The 19,156-nt window shown below is 41.2% G+C and overlaps 1 protein-coding gene across 1 annotated transcript in view; it reads left to right on the forward strand.

Annotated features, from left to right (window-relative positions):
• LOC136633504 (IgGFc-binding protein-like) overlaps window positions 1–18,954 on the forward strand; it is a 34,322-nt gene extending 15,368 nt beyond the window's left edge. The window contains exons 12-21 of the mRNA XM_066609265.1: window positions 911–1,239; window positions 4,502–5,069; window positions 7,374–7,954; window positions 10,954–11,527; window positions 11,650–12,230; window positions 12,339–12,909; window positions 13,413–13,612; window positions 15,588–15,956; window positions 16,836–17,125; window positions 18,455–18,954. Of these exons, the coding sequence (XP_066465362.1) occupies window positions 911–1,239; window positions 4,502–5,069; window positions 7,374–7,954; window positions 10,954–11,527; window positions 11,650–12,230; window positions 12,339–12,909; window positions 13,413–13,612; window positions 15,588–15,956; window positions 16,836–17,125; window positions 18,455–18,464 (4,073 nt within the window). The 3' untranslated portion in view covers window positions 18,465–18,954. The remainder of the gene's footprint in view (window positions 1–910; window positions 1,240–4,501; window positions 5,070–7,373; window positions 7,955–10,953; window positions 11,528–11,649; window positions 12,231–12,338; window positions 12,910–13,412; window positions 13,613–15,587; window positions 15,957–16,835; window positions 17,126–18,454) is intronic.
• Window positions 18,955–19,156: the final 202 nt, after the last annotated feature.

The following is a 19,156-nucleotide window of genomic DNA, read 5'->3' on the forward strand; positions in this document are numbered from 1 at the left end:
TTAGCCTTGTCAGAAAATCACAACCATGAAGCATTGGAATCCAATGTATTCATTCAGACGAACGATTTTTAGGTGCATAAAAAAATTGAGCTTGGAAAAATAGGAAATCGGGGACTAAAAACATCGACTGATTTTATACGGCGCGTGGAAGGTTAGGTCTTGCCCTAGCTTTTGATGAGATACGCTGGGGGCTCCCATAGGCAGGGAGCTGATAAAAAAGGAGTTGGAGGGGGTATTCCGGCATCAACGCTGGGGAGAGATTACACCTGGCTCTATTTAACCATTAGACGTCAAGCCGAGAATTTCTGCCGACCGAGCGATTTCCGCAATGCAGCGTATATTTTTGCCGATACACCGCAGCCGCCCATGTGAATGGATAAGAAAACGCAAATTAAAATCAGGACTTGATCGCGGCTATTCTTCATTCATGCGATTTTTAGCGGCGTACGGCTGAGCGGTAAAACGCATACGGTCATGTGAAAGAGGCCTTATTCAGCTAATAATGTGACTCGTGGAGTTCATTGGCCGGCCAGACCTTATATGGGAGTTTTATAACAAAGGGGATGAATATATATGTACACACAACTTTTTCGTTTTTAGGTACTTTTTTCTTTCTACTGTAACAATTTGGATATTCTGTCAGCTACAGAACATAAAATCTAAATTTAAAGTCCATTTTAATTCCGGGTTGTATTGTAAGAAAACAGGAAGGACACCAAGGGAGTGGATACTTTCACAAGGCACTGCAAATAAGACAACTCATATGAGTGGACAAGGAATTGCTTCCCCCAACATGGCACAATTGGCATTATATGATGACTATTTTCCATTTCCTATAATGAGGCGATGATATTCTCTATTTTATAACCAAAAACATCAAATTTATGACACATTTTTTGTATGATTCCAGATCCTTGCAAGTTTAAGACGTGCCGTCTAAAGGAAACCTGTAAAGTTCAAGATGACAATGCAGAGTGTGTACCAGATTACACTGGCCAGTGCTTGGCACAGGGGGATTCTCGTTTCCAGAACTTTGATGGGAAAGCCTACATCTTCCAAGGCACCTGCAGCTATGTCTTCGCTGAGTACTCTGGTAGTGATCCCACCCTGGAACGATTCAGAGTCATCATAAAGTGCGAAAACAGAGGAAACCAAAATAATTCATTTGTCAGGAGGATGGAAATCAGTATTTATAATACCACAATAAGCGCTGAAGTGGGAGAATTCCCTAAAGTCAAAGTAAGAGCATAAAAAATATTTACTTACTCATATGGCTGGAATATGGCGCCTCCTACTGGAAGTCATCCATGGTTCATTTTAATAACACATATAATATAAAACTGCTAGACAACTTGTGTTAAGTAGTAGGTTATGCAATCTCTTGGACATACCAGGAAATTTCAAAGATCCATGACTACTTAAGATAGCATTTCATAAATAGACCAAACTTTAACCCCTTGATGTTTTTGTGTGTACACGTACATCATCTGTGGTTTGTATTGAGCTGGATCAGCCAATACCACTACAAACAGCTGTTTTTGAAAGCTGACACCCGCCGACAACAGCTACAATCAGTGCTCATGCTGATCATGCCTGTTAAGCCTTCAAATGGCGCTGTCAATTTTGAAAGTGGCATTTAAATGCTCCAATCAGATTTCAGGGATTATGAACCCCCCCCCCCCCCCTCATTGAGATTGGGAATTACCGTTTAGTTGCCATGGCCCCAGAGCTGCCATGTATTTCTGTCTCTTAGGATGGGCATGTATTGCATGTGACAAAAATACCACATATTGCAATACTTAGGTATTGCTGCATAAGGTATAAACGATCAAACAAACACAAGTTCAAGTCTGCTAAGTAAAAAAATAAGGATTTTTTTATTATTATAAAATAATAAAGGACACAGAAAAAAAAACAGTTTTTCAGAACGCATAATAAAAAATCAAAACAAAAAACCCTAAAACAAATTTCTTACCACTATGTCCGTAAAGGTCAGATCTAACAAAAATATGCATTTATCCTACATGGTGAATGTCAGGAGAAAAAAAAATACACAATTGCCAGAATTGCACTCGCCTCGTCTCCAAGAAAAAAAAATGTAATAAAAACCGTTCAAAAAGTCGAATGTACTCCAAAATGCTAGAAATGATCACACGTCTTCATACAAAAAACGTGCAAAAAGTCTCCACGCAAAAAAATTATGGAGGTCAGAAGATGACGACACAAAATATACATTTTTTAGAGACATTTTATGTTTTTAAAAGCAGTACAGCAGAAAAACGAAATGAATAAATGGGATATTTTAGTAATCGTACCTGGCCACAGAATCAAACTATCAGATCATGTTTGCTGCAATGTGTACGCCGTAAAAACAATACCTGCACAAAGATGGTGAAATTGTGTTTTTTTTTTCAATTCACTGCAAATAGAAATTTTGAAACTATTTTTCCGTACATTATATGGTACATTACATAAGACCATTTCAGAATACAACTTGTCTCACCGTAAAAAATGATCAGACGTATACATCGACAGGAAAATAAGAGTCAAGATTTTTTAAAATTGGGGAGGTGAAATTGAAAATAATTTTTTAAAAATCCGCACTCTTGAGGGGTTACACTCTACGGCCACAAAATTAAAGGGGTTGTCCCGCGAAAGCAAGTGGGGTTATACACTTCTGTATGGCCATATTAATGCACTTTGTAATGTACATTGTGCATTAATTATGAGCCATACAGAAGTTATTCACTTACCTGTTCCGTTGCTGGCGTCCCCGTCTCCATGGTGCCGTCTAATTTCAGCGTCTAATCGCCCGATTAGACGCGCTTGCGCAGTCCGGTCTTCTCCCTTCCGAATGGGGCCGCTCGTGCCGGAGAGCTGCTCCTTGTAGCTCCGCCCCGTCACGTGTGCCGATTCCAGCCAATCAGGAGGCTGGAATCGGCAATGGAGCGCACAGAGCCCACGGTGCACCATGGGAGAAGACCCGCGGTGCATCATGGGTGAAGATCCCGGCGGCCATCTTACTAAGGTAAGTAAGAAGTCGCGGGAGCGCGGGGATTCGGTTAAGTACTGGACGTTTTTGTTTTTTTTTACCCCTGCATCGGGTTTGTCTCGCGCCGAATGGGGGGGCTATTGAAAAAAAAAACCCGTTTCGGCGCGGGACAACCCCTTTAAGTTTAAAAGTGAGAATTATTTAACAATGAACTGGGTCTTTACCACTCATAAATGTAAAAGTCTATGTATCACTACATCCAATCAAAATGATCCCCTATGGCTTTGTTCATGCAGCTCTTCTGCAAACCCGTGTGTCTCTATTTGATCTGACAGGTATGACTTCACTTGATCTGAATGCTGCAGGCAATAGAGGAAAGGATATTAGAGGAAATTAGACTACACATTTTTTGTAATCTGTTGCAATGGAGATACGTAGGTTTGTAAAGGGTCTGCAAACTCCAAACAGTAATAGACTTTCGATCAAGAACATTTGCAAAGTTGTTTATTTTTAAACCATTGGAACACTCAAAGAATAGTTTGCAGAAGTATTTAGACCCTCTAAGGCCACTCTCATACATGCGTTCAGGTTCGCAGCATTTTACCACGATTTCGAGCAGCATTTTTGAACACATTGTACAGCATTTAACAGCGCTTTTCAATGCACATCATCGTTTTGATGGGTGACTGGGTGCGTTAAAAAGCGCTAAAACGTGTAAATATACAAATAGCGCTCAGAAATCACAGCGTTAGAAACGCTGCGTTCCAGTGTAGGTCTGCGAGGCCACATTAAAATTAGTGTTGGTGTTGTACTGCGGTTAGCGTGACGCTCGGGATGCCGTGCTAACTCGTGGTAAAAAGTGGTGAGTGTGATAGTGGCCTAAGAAGCAACTCAATGCAAAGAGTTCTAATGAGACGGGAGACCCCAAACCACAGGAAGCCTGTTGTGTCATCAGGTAACCGTGGTAGGGTGGTTTTCTATATATTGCTTTCCAGTGATTGGGAAAGTTCAATTTCTAGCATACTCTGACATAGATGTGCTGGCAGTTGTACTTTCCAAAAAGCTAGAGAGCTGCAGATTGCATGTTAAAGGGGTTTTGTCAAGATGACATCTCCTGGTCATATGCCCCATTAGGGTATATGAACATCATAGATTGGGATCTCCTAATTGGGAACTCCCTTTATGTCAAAGAATGGGCAGAGCCACTTAGTAGGAGACCCTTGCATCCTCATGTGAATTGCCATCCATTAGTACTGCATTTTTCCTGGCGACAGCTTCCTACGACAAAATCAGCTATTTGCCGAGGCTGATAAGAGTGGGATTCAGGGTGATCAGCTGATTACTCCAAGCCTCGCTTCTCAAAGGGGTTGTGTATCTCGGCACAACCCTTTTAAGGAAGAGCTCTATGAACAATTTCAGTCTTGGAGACTATGGCCTTGCGATGACCAAAACTCAAAATTGGAATATTAGGTGATCAAGATTCATTAAAACTGTTATTCCTTCCCACAGCTGAATGGTGAGGAGGCAAACTTGCCCATAAATCTGTTTGAAGGGAAACTTACTGCTAAACGCAGTGGATTGAAGTGTATTATCGAGACTAAATCTGTGACTGCAACGTTCGACTGGAACTGGGATGCAACAGTAACCGTTTCTAGTAGCTACTACAATGCCATGTCTGGTCTTTGTGGAAACTTCAACCAAGATCCGAATGATGATCACAAATTGCCCAATGGAACTCTGGCCACCTCCATCGTAGACTGGGCAGCTTTATGGAAAGTCTACGACCGAGATCCATTCTGCTTTGACTCTTGTCCAGGTGAATGTCCAACCTGTGAAGAAAGCAAGAAGAAACTTTATGGGGGAGATGATTATTGTGGCATATTATTCAAAACGGACGGACCTTTCCGAGACTGTATCTCCAAAGTCAGTCCAAATGAATTCTTTGATGGTTGTCTCTATAATAGCTGTATGAACAATGGAGAAAGTGATACTCTTTGTAAGACACTAGAAACATATACAAGTACATGTCAGAGCAAAGGACTCAAAATTTATGAGTGGAGAACTTCTTTGAACTGTTGTAAGTACTTGCTTTTTCTTTTACATCTTCTGTATTGACCCAGTAATCAATATTTTACTTCCATAGTAGCATTTCTTTTAATTTAAAGTGAATGTATGATAAGAATATTTCACACAGCATGTCCCAATAGTCGTGATGTTTTTCAAATGAGTCCATTTCAAGATTAGTTGGAGTGTGTATCAATGTTGACAAGAACAATGTTAACAAGTAACTTGATGTGTTAATGAAGAACCACCACACGAAAATAATATTTGTCATTGTGATACACAGTTGAAGGATATGAGAAGCCTGCTGGACAAATAGCATTCAGAAATACCATCCATTGGTAATGAGTTGGGTGTAAACATTAAAGGCAATTGCATTCGCAGTCCAAGGAAAACAGGATGTAAATGTGCTTGACTATTAGACGTTTATGAAGTTCTCAAGTTTATTGGTTCACAAACATTCCGAAGGAGCATAATAACCCTAAAATTAATGTGTGTGGTGCTCTTGCCACAGATCCTATGACAGGTTCACTTTTCCAAGCAGAAGTGACTGTGACATCAGAAAGTTACCTTGACATGTTAGAATTGTTTGCCGTACCCCAATTACATAAGGATATGATCTATCATCTAGATGGCTCTCTTCCGCATTATGTCAGGATTATTACAGAATTTCTTGATGAGCCATTTCCACGGTGGTGGATCGGTGGAAGCAATGGCCTTGATGCTCTCTGGATTTCACACCGCTGGATTCTTTTTTCTGGAAGTATTTGAAGCAAACTGAACACTAGAAACAGAGAATTGTGGAGGGTATTGAATTTGTCACTCCTGATATTCTTGGTCAAGTGTGTCAGGAAGCAGAATATTGCTTAGATGTTTGCAGAGCCACTATAAGAGCCCACGTAGAACCTCAATAAACATGTAAAGAAATCTATGAGATGTTCTTTACTGCAAATCATGTTCCATGTAATATGTGCCATATAATAACATTTTGTCTATTAAAGCCTCACAAAGGTTTTGGGGCACAGAGCAGCATTTACAGAATGTATGACTAGAATGAATGGAGCAGCATAAGGAATCTGCGTATGCTCGCCCAGCATCGGAGAAGGGAAAACTGCGCATGCATAGGCTCCTTCCTCTGTCAGATCAAGTGAAAGCATAGCTACAAATGGAACAAATACTGCACATACTTCCGCAGTGCTAGGCATAGGGGACACTACACATGCGCAGGGAAACCCCGTTTATTTGTGTAAGTGTATGTCTATTTTTTCCCCACATGAGCTAAATTGGCTTCTGCCTCATTGTTTTGGGTTTTTTTTGCCTTCCTCTGGATCAACAAGAGGGTGGAAACAGGCTGAACTAGATGGACATTGTTTCCCTTCAGCCTAATATACTATGTAAGAAATACAGAAGAATGTGTATGTCTCCAATATGGTCATACCCATACAGGAAATTCAGAAGGATATATGCATCTCCAATATGGCCACTCCTATACAGGCAATGCAGAAAAATATGTGTGTCTCAAATATGGCTGTCCCTATACATGCAATACGGAAGGATGTACTGTGTATATCTCCAATATGACTGTCCCTGTATATGCAATACAGAAGGATGTATGTGTCTCCAACAAGGCCAACCCTATAAAGATAATTCAGAAGGATGTGTAGGTCTAAAATATGTCCGTCCCTATACAGGCAATGCAGAAGGATGTGTGGGTTTCCAATATGGCCGCCCCTATTTAGATAATACAGAAGGATGTGTAGGTCCCCAATATGGCTGCCCCTACAAAGGAAATACTGAAGGATGTATGTGTCTCCAATATGGTTGCTCTTATACCAGCAATACAGAAGAATGTGGCTGTCTCCAATGTAGCTGCACCTATGCAGACAATACAGAAGAATATACAATATGTGTCTACAATATGGCTGCTCATACACAGAAGGATGTATGTGTCTCTAATATGGCCACCCCTACACAGACCATATGGAAGGATGCCTATGTCTCCAGTATGGCTACCCCTATAGACATATTTCAGAAGCATGTGTATGTCTCCAAAATGGTCGCCCACATGGAAGCTTTTAGAAAATGAATATCACCAATAAATAAGATGCTACAAGCTGATTAACTGTATTATATTTAGTGCAGGACCTGAAGGAACCGGAATGACACAAGGACCTTCTCTTTGATACTCTTTGAATTCTCTGGCCCCTCAGATTGTCCACCAGGCATAAACCTGTTTTTCCCCAATATGTTCTTTTAATTCTTTGCACGTTATATGCAGTATTGTCCTTCTATTAATGAAATGTTCTTTCTTGTATTCCAGCTAAGGTGTGCAAGGATAAGAATAGCCATTATAATGTCTGTGGCAACGCATGTCCGGCCAGCTGTTTTGACAGAAATGCCCCAGCAAAATGCACAAAGCCCTGTGTAGAAACTTGTGAGTGCAATAAAGACATGGTCCTCAGTGGTGGCAAATGTGTGTCTATCTCCAACTGTGGATGTCAATACAAGGGCAGAGATTATGAGCCTAATGAGTCCTGGACCAATGAGAAATGCACCGAGATCTGCAAGTGTGACCCAATACTCGGAATGGTTAAGTGTCAAGAAATGAGCTGTAGAGACGGTGAGATGTGCAAGGTGGTCAACGGGAGACACGGCTGCCATCCTTCATATTATTCCACATGTGTCGTTTCTGGGACTTCCCATTATCAGACATTTGACGGAAGAATGTTTACATACATGAGTAGCTGTGAGCACCATCTGGCGAAAAAGATATCCAATGACTCATCCTTGGCGGATTTCACAATCACAGCAGTGAATGACCGCCTGGGTAACAAAGCCGTGTCCTTCACGGTCCACAACACAACCATAATCATGAGCAAGCAGCACCCACAACAGATTCAGGTAAGGAGTCCAGGCGGAAGGTAGGAAAAAACACAGAGCTTTATAGGGATAACTAATACGACTGCTCCTAGAAGTAGGCAGGCAGGCGGAGAGGGAGGGAGGGAGGGAAAGAGGGAGGGAGGGAGGGAGAGAGAGAGAGAGAGAGAGAGAGAGAGAGAGAGAGAGAGAGAGAGAGAGAGAGAGAGAGAGAGAGATGGGAGAGAGAGAAGAGAGAGAGATGGGGGAGAGAGAGATGGGGGGGAGAGAGAGATATGGGAGAGAGGGAGAGATATGGGAGAGAGGGAGAGATATGGAAGAGAGGGAGAGATATGGGAGAGAGAGAGAGATATGGGAGAGAGAGACTGGTAAAATGGAATTATAGCAGCATGTCTCATTTACAAGTTACAAGCCCTTTCCTTCATTGAAGATAACAATTTAGACCGGCCGTAATATTATTATTCAACTGTTTTTGGTGGAAAGTGATGCTTGGATCTTGACTTCCTCCTGTAAGAAACATTACTTTCCTTGTGTAAGAACCAGCGAAAGTCGCCCATCATATTCGGATTGTACTTCCCTTTGTAACGGTCAGTGACTGAGATGTCTTGTGTATGTAATGCACAGTGAATAGCACATTGATTTCAATGGGTTAGTTCCCATGAGCGCATTTTTTCTCATGATGAACAATTGTCTGAAAAAGTATGCAGCATGACCTTGTTGGGGCATACTTACTGCACACTGCAATAAGCCATTGAAGTTAATGGGCAGGCACAAATATGCAGTAAGTACACAGGAATCCTGCTTATTTGCACACCATTTCAATGAGCCCGTCTACGTTCTTTTTTGCACGTGCAATCATGCAGTGTATTTGTGCATTTAAAAACAGCAGGCGAAAAACGCGACTGAAATGCACTTACGTCAATGGGAATGAGCCCAATAGTGACCCCTATAGTAGCCTCAGTAGTAATGGTGGCAACCATAGTGGCCCCAGTAGTAACAGTGTCTCCTATATTGGCCCGAGTAGTAATAGTGACCACCATAGTAGTCCCAGAGATGGTGCCCAGCCAGAGGCCAATAGCAACTCTCCCATTGGATCGGAAATAGGTAATCTGGTGTCATGAGGCACAGGTTTTATTGCAGAAGGTATATCTGGATACAGAATTTTATCTTTCTGTTAGCTGGAGAAACCTTTGGTATTTGGCATGCAAAAACTACAGTCAGTATGGCGGTCTCTTTGTTCTTGTTATACCATCGGAATTGCGAATGGCTTCTACTCTTGACTTTCAGCCACTGTGTGAGAGGAGTGTTACATGACATACAGATTATGTGCAGTGCCACTTCTTATCTTCGTCACCAAGCTTTATTCTGAAGTACTTATGATAGGCCTACTTTACCAAGGATGTTATTTTCCTCTGCTGCGCCTTTGTTGTGAACTGTCTACAGACATAGCAGAAATTGTCTGGGTTGTTCAGATATCTGCACCACTCAGCCATATTGTTAGTACATTTTGAAACATAGCCCCAGTTTAACCAATAACCTGTAACACAGTTCATTAATTGCAACTTCCTGGTGGATTATCTGCCGTGTTTATGCCACATGGAAACATACCCTATATGTTACATAAACCTACCCGTATAGTGTTCAGTCAGCCAGGTGTGTAACAGTATTTATGAAAGAGTTGCGCGATCACTGTTGTTGTTCTTTTTATTAAGCATTGTTAATGGCGAGCCTACTGGATTAATTGGGTAGGCATAATTCTAAAAAAATAAATTACAACGGAAATTGGATTCCATTATTCCCCATAACTGGCAATCCTTACGTGGCAGGAAAAAAAAACAGATATCATACTTGAATTCAGCACATTAAAGTTACTATGAGCCACCTATCTGCTTTGTGTTGCACAGTGTAATTGATTATGGGGCATATCTATGATGTTTTGTATGCAAGTTTCTTAGCATACAAAAATTGCAATTTTGGATTAATATCTCAGGCCCTGACACTTTTTAAAGAGTGTGCGGGGTCTAGTGTTAATGGACATGGCTTTACGCAGCACATTAGATTTGCTATAATGTACATCAAAACTGGCATAAATTGTATCAGAAACCTACACCAGCTTATACCTAGCATTGGTTTCCATTTGTTGCATAGAGGTGCCACCAGGTAAGACAAATATATTAAGAGACTTGCACTGCTTATATACATTTGTCACAGGAACACTAGCTTACACATTACTTAGACCAGCACAAGAGACCTCAGTTTAATTGAATGTGACACAATGTTATTACATTAAACTCGATTTTGCCATTGTCTGATGAAGTGGTGGTGGCCAAATTGGTAGAGGAGTTTAGGAGGAAAATAGACGTCCTTTTTAGAGCACTATGATATCACAGGATATAGATATTAAATAAACAGTGGAGCTATTAGCAAGAAAAAAAACACAATTTTCTGCGCTCAATGAATAGTGCGTTTCCACAAATAGTGGTTGGTCAAGAACACATAGGAGTTACACATACTGGGAAGGAGGGGGGTATGATGACCATGAGCCCCCTCCTTGAAGTGATGTCTCCTTTTTCTCCAGATAGATGTTTCCACACGTCAGGGATGAAGTAATAACACTTTTATTCCAGTATTCGCTAAAACAGGCAACGCGTTTCCGTGCCCACAGGCACCTTTCTCAAGCCATAATTACACAATGTAATCGTTACATATATATAGTATAAAGGTTACTTACATTACCATTACATTATCTTCTTGTATTAAATAAACAGTGGAGCTGTTGATCCGGATCTAAGAGTCAGGTAGGAATGTTGATCCAGGGATTATTATGACTGCCACTATTGAGTCAGGAAGGAATTTTCGCCCCGAAATGGGCTAAATTGGTTTCTGCTTCATTGGGTTGCTTTTTTGCCTTCCTCTGGATCAACAAGGGTAGATGGCAACAGGCTGAACTAGATGGACATTGTCTTCTTTGGGCCTAACATACTGTAATACTATGTAATATAAGTGCCTTATTTTTGCTTCAGGTTGATGGACACCTCACAGAATTACCTTACTATCTCTCTAATGAAGGAAGAAATCTGATCAGTGCCTACTCTTCAGGAAATAAAGTGGTTGTGAAAACTGACCATGAGCTTAATGTGATGCGTGATGGTTGGAACAACGTGTTAGTGGTTATGCCCAGCACCTACAGAGGAGCCATCAATGGTTTGTGTGGTAACAACAATGGAGATCCCTCTGATGATTTCACAACTGCTGACAACAGAATATTGGAAAGTGCAGAAGAATTTGGATTACACTGGAAGGTGGGAGATGTGGAAGGGTGTACAGAAGGATGTTCTGACTGTCCCAAATGCAGTGAGGCTGATAAGGAACCGTATAAGAATGACAAATACTGTGGCCTACTCATCAAATCTGATGGACCCTTTAGTCAATGCCATCAGGCTATTGATCCTATTCCTTTCTTTAACAACTGTCTAGCAGATGCATGTGCATACAAGGGACATCAATCTAGGGTCTGTGACAGTATTTCTATTTATGTTTCTGAATGTCAAAGAAATGGTTCCCAAGTCAAAGAATGGAGAACACCATCTTTCTGTGGTGAGTATCCTTGCAGTTTGGGCTCGTTTTTAGTCATTCCCATATGTTTGTTGGGGTTTCTTGGTAACAGTTTACATAATGGATCATATTTCATGAATTCTATCATCATTTTCTTTCTACAGAGTGGAATTGCCCCAGTAACAGTCATTATGAGCTCACCGGTAATGGATGTCCTTCCACCTGCTATGAACGCACATCTCCGCTAGTGTGTGAAAAGACCCCTACAGAAGCATGCTACTGTAATAATGGTTTCATACGCAGTGGACAAGACTGTGTGCCTCCTGCAGAATGTGGCTGTGTTTTTGGCAATACATATTATAAATTGGGTCAAGAATTCTTCCTTGATGGTCTGTGCCAGAAGAAATGTATATGTGGGAACCATAGCATCACAACCTGCGATGCCAATACTTGTGGCATCAATGAAGAGTGCAAAGTGGTTGATGGTATTCGTGCTTGCCATGCTAAAGAGCTTGGCCAATGTATAGCTTGGGGAGATCAACACTATATCACCTTCGATCAATACTACTATGATATGCAGGGCACCTGTAGCTACATCCTTGTCAAGTTGGAAACAGATAAAATCACCTTTGTAGTGATAGTGGAAAATGAGCCATATGGAAATGTAGCCGTCACCAAATCAGTCAAAGTGATCATAGCAGATCACATCATCCATTTGAAGAGAGGAAGATCTTGGAGCATTGAGGTTAGAGAGACCAATGCACCTTTGATATGGCTAACTTTTGATCTTCTTTGAATTGTCTCATCAAATATACTAATTTACATTTTTAAAATATTTTCCTTTAAATTTTAGGTCAACCGAGAACAGTATAATGTCCCTTATAGATCACCAACAGGGGAATGCTGGGTAAACCAAGAAGGAAATAATGTGATTATTCAGAGCATACATGGTTTTACAATGTTATTCAATGGACTATACTATCTTTCAGTCTGGGTCCCTAGCTCATATGCTGGACTAACCGAAGGCTTATGTGGCAATTTCAATAAGGATCCTAGTGATGATATCCGTCTTCCAAATAGCACCATTGTCACTGATATGTCATTGTTCGCTGAGTCCTGGACAGTGGCCAGAGATGGATCGACGTGCAGAGGATGTTCTGGTAGTCAATGTCCTACTTGTAGTGAAGCTGCAACAGCTGAAGCCAATTCTCCCACCAAATGTGGAATCATTGCAGATCCTCAAGGTCCATTTAAGGACTGTCATGTATTGGTGCCTCCAGAAATATATGTCAAGAGCTGTGTATTTGATGCTTGTGCTGGAAGTAGTACTCAGGGGAACCTGTGTGTCAGCCTACAAGCCTACACTGCATTGTGCCAAGAGAAAGGAGCCAATATTAAGCCCTGGAGGACTATTACAAACTGCCGTAAGTCATTCTTGCTTCTGAGTAGATTTTTACCTTCTTTGACTGGGTTTGTGATTCCACTGGCCCTCAAACTTTAAGCACAACAAAGGAACTGGATGGACTTCGGTGTAAGTCATTGAGCCGCCGCTTTTATCTTTTTTATAGCAGATCTGGAGCTAGGTTGTGGTTTCTGTTATGCACAGAAATTACACTGTACAACAGGGGCTGTGGAAGCACTGTGTCGCAGACTGATCTGGGTTTGGAGTACTCTTCAGGGCTCCTCTGAAGAATCCCTAGTTTTTTACTCTTTAACCCCTTTTTGACAGATCTGGTCTTGGCTGCAGAGAACCCTCAGGTTGTTTCCATAGGCGTTCACTCAGTACAATGACAGCTGACCTGGGCAGGTTGAAAGGAATCAGAGAGGCAGACAGGACCATCTTTTTGAAAGTGGTAGCATCCATGCACCAGTGTGTTCTCCATCTATTATAGCTGTGTGATAATATTGTGTTTTCATTTCCCCGCAGCCCAATCATGTCCAGCCAACAGCCACTATGAAGTATGTGTCAAGACCTGCAAATCCACGTGTAATACTCTCCTGGTTGGAACCACTTGTAGTGACAAATGCTATGAGGGTTGTGAATGTGACATTGAATATATGCTTGATGGAGAGAAATGTGTTACAGCAGACAAGTGTGGATGTAACCTTAGAGGGAGATATATGAAGGTAGGCCAAGATCTTGGGAGATAAGCAACTTTTCTCATGGTTTACAATGATCAATTAATACAATATATGGAGATTTATGGATGAGAAGCCTTATAAAAAAATAGGTGGGAATACATGCACAATTATGTAATATGCAACAAACTGGTATTGAACACTCAACAAGGTGTTTTCCAACTGTGTATGGTACAACACATCTTTAAATATTAGAAGTATCCTGCACAATTGGTGGCCTATGTGCCTTCATACTTGTGATTATTAGAGATATGAAGTAAAGCCGATCATAATGTAATGGCATATACTAGTGAACACCTTTAAAGAGGTTCTGCACCTAGACATAATTTTAGAACAGCTTGGTACTACAATAATATTGTAGCCTGAAATTGAGAATATTGTAGTTTTAGGCCCCTGTCAGATTAGCATCTGTATTTCTACGTCTTCAGAGCCGAACAACAAAAATACTGGAAGTGCTGGATCCAGCTGGACAGAAACAATCGTTAACTATATTCAGGTCTGCCTGACTGCCCAACTATGTCAGCTGGGATTTTATTCCAGATTTTCACCAGAAGCTCCAAAAGGAGCCTACTGCACCAATGTGAACATGCCTTAAGAGCCACCAAACTGCTCCTCCACCTTCTCTGACATCAGTATGTTGCCTATCCAGCATTGGCCTAAACCAGTCATGGGGATCATGTCTAACAGACTGGCAATTAGGGATACATTGACTAACCACCACAGTTTTTTTTAAGTTAGCATGATCCTAGTTATATTCATGATGCTCCTGGGCCATAATGTAAAATCTGGCACTGGTTTACCACCGATAGTGCGCTTTTTATAATACTTGTGTCTTATGTGGAAGAGGAACCTTTGGGCTCCTCTAGGCAGCAGAGGCCAAAAGTGACTGCTACTTTTTCACTCCCCATAGATATCCCCCTCCCCCTAGCCACCAATCTATCTCAGATCTACTAAGGTTCAATTGGCACTGAAGTAAAAGAAACACAGAGAGAGTCCAGGGGCCTAAGAAGGATCTATACTAGGCATTTCATTATATCTGACCATCATGTAAACTATGTTTTTGTCAAATAAAATTGTGTGTCATACCTCATTAATTCATGAATTTGAACTTGCAATAGCAGGTCTTAACATAAGGAGTGCACTTTTCATTCAGGCATATGTAATAGGGGGGGTGCACAAAAATATGAAAGCACTGTATGAAATACATGGGATTTTAATCATTAGCACTAAGCTGCAATTTTGACCCCTGCTTGGATGACAGCTTTCCTGCCAAAGTTGTGTTTACTTCACCTCTTGCCCTGCTCTGAGAGGTTTTAGGAGCCAGCTGGTAATAGCATCTGAATGACTCAAACCCCTGACCCATGGAACATTGTTGCTTGGGCAGATGTTTGCACCCACCCAGCAGCATCTATGTCATCGGTTTAAAATCAGCAGCATCTTAAAATCGGTCTCTACATGTCTTATTGAAATATGATTCATAATTAGAGTTGAGCGAACGTACTCTGCCGAGCTTGATGCTCGTTCGAGTATTAGCGTACTCGATGGTGCTCGTTACTCGAACGAGCATCACGCCGTGTTCGACGCCGCCCCAGTTTTTGGCTCCTCCCTGTTGTGACATGCCTGTTTTGGCCCCTCCCCACCGCGACGCAGCACGCGTCAATGGCAAATTTTTGGGGAGAGAGAGAAAAGCATGTAATTTAAAGCATGCATTTCATAGAGTGTTTCCATATTTTTTTCCACCTCCTGTAGGTAGACTACTTTGAAGTGCCATTTAATCTTATAGCTGTGATACAATACTTTAAGAATTATCCTTGTGGTTTTATTTTTAGGTTTATATATGTATATATAACAGAGACATTCAACATTTTAAATGGATATTATGGATTATACATAAAAAAGTTGTATTTTTGAGCGCTTCTGAAAACTAAAAATAGTCTCTGAAGTTCAAATTATTATGTTTCAGAATGGTGAAACTGTGGTTACAGAAGATTGTGTCCAGCGCTGCAAATGCCAGTCAGGAAGTCTGTCCTGCGTAAACTTAGGTTGTGCTAAAAATGAGATATGCCAAGTAAGAGAAGGAGTGCGCAGCTGTCAGCCGTTGGCATCTCAATGTATCTTAAGAGCAAACCGTAACTTCATTACTTTTGATGGAGTCTCTGGACAATTCCCCATGGATGGGTCGTATGTGATGTCATCATCTTGCAGTGAAGACGCAGAAGTCCAGTTCATGGTAGTCATCGGGACAAAGAAGTGTAGTAAATCAACAGACGGAATAGCTGTGCAAATCTTCACAACCCAAGGACTCATATCTGTGAATGGTCAGCAGATCTGGGTGAGATTTTCATGGACGTCTTCTGAATGTTGAGACTGAAAATGTTCTTGTTTTCTTTATGAATTAAGATTTGCATCTGCTTGACCTGATTTGCATCTCATGATCCAGTTTGGATGGGGGTGAGGAAGATGCTAAGGAGATTCCAGATATCTTAGATCTGAATTAAAGCCCATTTAGACACAACAATTATCGCTCAAAAGATGTCCCTTAAGCGACTTTTGAGCGATAAACATGTCATTCGCAGCGCAAGATGATCACTCAAGATGAGCGATCCCCTTGCGCTGCCAGCGGAGGATGCAGAAGACAAGCGGGGAGTCCCTGCTTGTCTTCTGCTTCCAGCTGCTCCCCCGCTCCGAGCGCCCGGCTGTTATACAGCTGAGCGCTCGGAGCAAAGGATGCAGAAGACAAGTGGGGTGTCCCCGCTTGTCTTCTGCATCCAGCTGCTTTCTGCACAGAGCGCCCGGCTGTTATACATCCGAGCGCTCTGTGCTAGGTATGGGGAACAGAGCTGGACCACTCTGTTCTTCATATTCAGCCTGTTATCAGGAAGCGGGATACAGCTGAAACAATAGTATAGCTGTATCCCGCTGTGAATCCCTAATAAGGCTCATCGTTGTCTTTCAGCATGCTGAAAGACAGTGATGACTGATGGCATTACAAAAACTGCACGATATCAGTGCAGTTACACACAACGATTATCGCTCAAAAGACGCCTTTTGAGCGAATTTTGAGCGATAATCGTTGTGCTTAAATGGGCCTTTAGTCTATAAATGTTTTTTCAGTGGATTGTAGACTGAAGACATTGAATTTAGTGCAGTTTTCTACTGTAGTTTTTAGACTTTTTAATGAAAATAAGCAATTTTCTCCATTTTTTTGTAGATTAATGGCTGGGAGCTTGAAGCCTCAAGAGATCTTGGAAATGGTTCTGTGAAGATTCAGACATCCCAGTCTGAAACAACTATAGAGCTATACAATGAGATAACTGTGAAGTTCACCAAGAGTGGTGACATACAGATAACTGCTAAGGAGAAGCTATCTGGAGAGATTTGTGGACCTTGCGGAAACTTCAACGGAGATTACATTGATGATCTCCGCCTAAAGACGGGTGAAGTCTCATCAGACATCTCCTTTACAATTCGCTCTTGGATTGCAAAACACTTGAGCCCATGGTGAGAATTGCTTACATTGAAATTGTAATAGTTTCTGATTAAATTTAAAGAAGTTGTCCAGGATCTCCATCATTGAGGTCCATATGTCCTCATGTGTGTGCAACATACCACAGGAAGTAGTGACTTCTAATTATATAATTACTGTTTTGATGACTGGAAATGGATATGATGTTTCAAGCAGCTGACTTTCTCCCCATGGTGACCAAATCGAATGTTGATCTACTGAAGCAGTTGCCACAGTTCCCAGACTCTCACTGTTCTTTATGCAGGCTGCCCTGGAGTTGTCAGCTTCTTTAGAATAGGGACCCTCACATTACCTGAACTTCTAATTTGTATCCTTAAATGGAAGGATACCAGAAATAAAATTTTCCGAGACCCCGGGCATAAGGGTAACAGGAATCAGCTCCAATTTGGGCTTATCACCCCATTGCTCAGTAGTAGGCCTCACATCCAAACTCCCAAGCACGGGGAACAACAGGAACATTTACATTTTTCTTTAGCTTTCTGTCTGTGTCTGCACTGGACTCTGACAATTTTCACTGAGGCAGTCATTGTCTATATAATCACAGTTATAGACACTTAAAATAATCTTTATCAAGCAACTTATTAAAAATTAGAGGGCTACCATTGACAGATTAACATAAAACTACAAAGACACACAAAACTCTGACTCCACTGGGCTGTGATGGATTTGAACCACAGTTCAGGAGGAGAGGTGATGGTCTCTGGCTTACTGAACCACAACTGACTATGAGAGAGTGGAAATTAGTGAGTTAAATTAATCTGCACCAGTCTAAAGCCTGCACAGGAGTAAATATTCCTGATTGGTGAGAATGCAGGACTTAAAGACTATAAATGACATGTAACTGATTGGGCCACTGTTGCTAGCGGGATGTCACATGGTTTAGTATTATGCTCCATTCTGTTCAATATAGTTATCAATGACCTTATGCAAACGGACCGAGATAAGCTGGGGGCTTGGGTAGAAAAATGGTAAATGAAGTTCAATATTGATAAATGTAAAGTTTTGCACATGGACAGGAGAAATGGATGTCACCAATATACACTAAATGGTGTACTGCTAGGGAAAAGTGATATGGAAAAAGACCTGGAGGTACTAGTGGACTGTAGACTTAACTAGAGCAATCAATGCCAGTCAGCTGCTGCAAAAGCAAAAAAAGTCTTGGAGAAGAAGGCAGTTACTCGAGATGAGCGAGGCTCTGGCTCGAGTAACTGACCTTACCGAGCGTGCTCGCTCATCTCTACTCAAGCTCGATTCTAAGATTTGACTATATAATAAACTCTTTTTTATTTCCCTCTTTCCATTAGCTTGGTGTGAGAAGTTCCATCCCGACTTCTGTCCAAGGCAAAATGAACCTGCTTTGCCTTCTGATTATTCAACAACAACAAGGAGAACTAATTTTTCACATCTCAAAAATGTTGATCTATTCATTATGTAAAAACAATGAAACCACATGGTCAACGCATGAGAGAAGACTCTAACCATAGAACAAAGCCTCTCATATCATCTAACGTGTAAAGGATTCTGCTTACAATATATACTATATTGGTAGACTGCTTATCGCGCACACTGTATTTTCCAGCTAAAGGCCGTAAGCATTGGTTTCTTGAATATTTGCTGCGCTTTTCTTTGCTGACTTTTTACTTTTGGACATAAGGCGGTCACAAAAGTTCAGATACTATGGTCAAAATGATCAATAATGCAGATAATAATAAAGATAAAATTCCAACCGATACTAATTGTTGGAATCAACAAAAAAAATCTGACTTTTTCCCATTGACCAATAAAATTTTTTGCAAAATTTAAACGTGTAAAATCTGTGCATGTATGTGGTCTGTTTGTTGTACGGCACCTCACTAATAGAAATCTCTGATTAGTCAGACAAATTCATAGTGCCGCTGATAATCTACTGTTTGAGATCCTTCCCAACACTCCCTGATGTCTTTTGTCAGGAGAAAACAAGGATATACCGTATATACTCGAGTATTAGCCGACCCGAGTGTAAGCCG

This window comes from Eleutherodactylus coqui, chromosome 6 (assembly GCF_035609145.1).
Source record: "Eleutherodactylus coqui strain aEleCoq1 chromosome 6, aEleCoq1.hap1, whole genome shotgun sequence".
NCBI classification, from domain to species: Eukaryota; Metazoa; Chordata; class Amphibia; order Anura; family Eleutherodactylidae; genus Eleutherodactylus; species Eleutherodactylus coqui.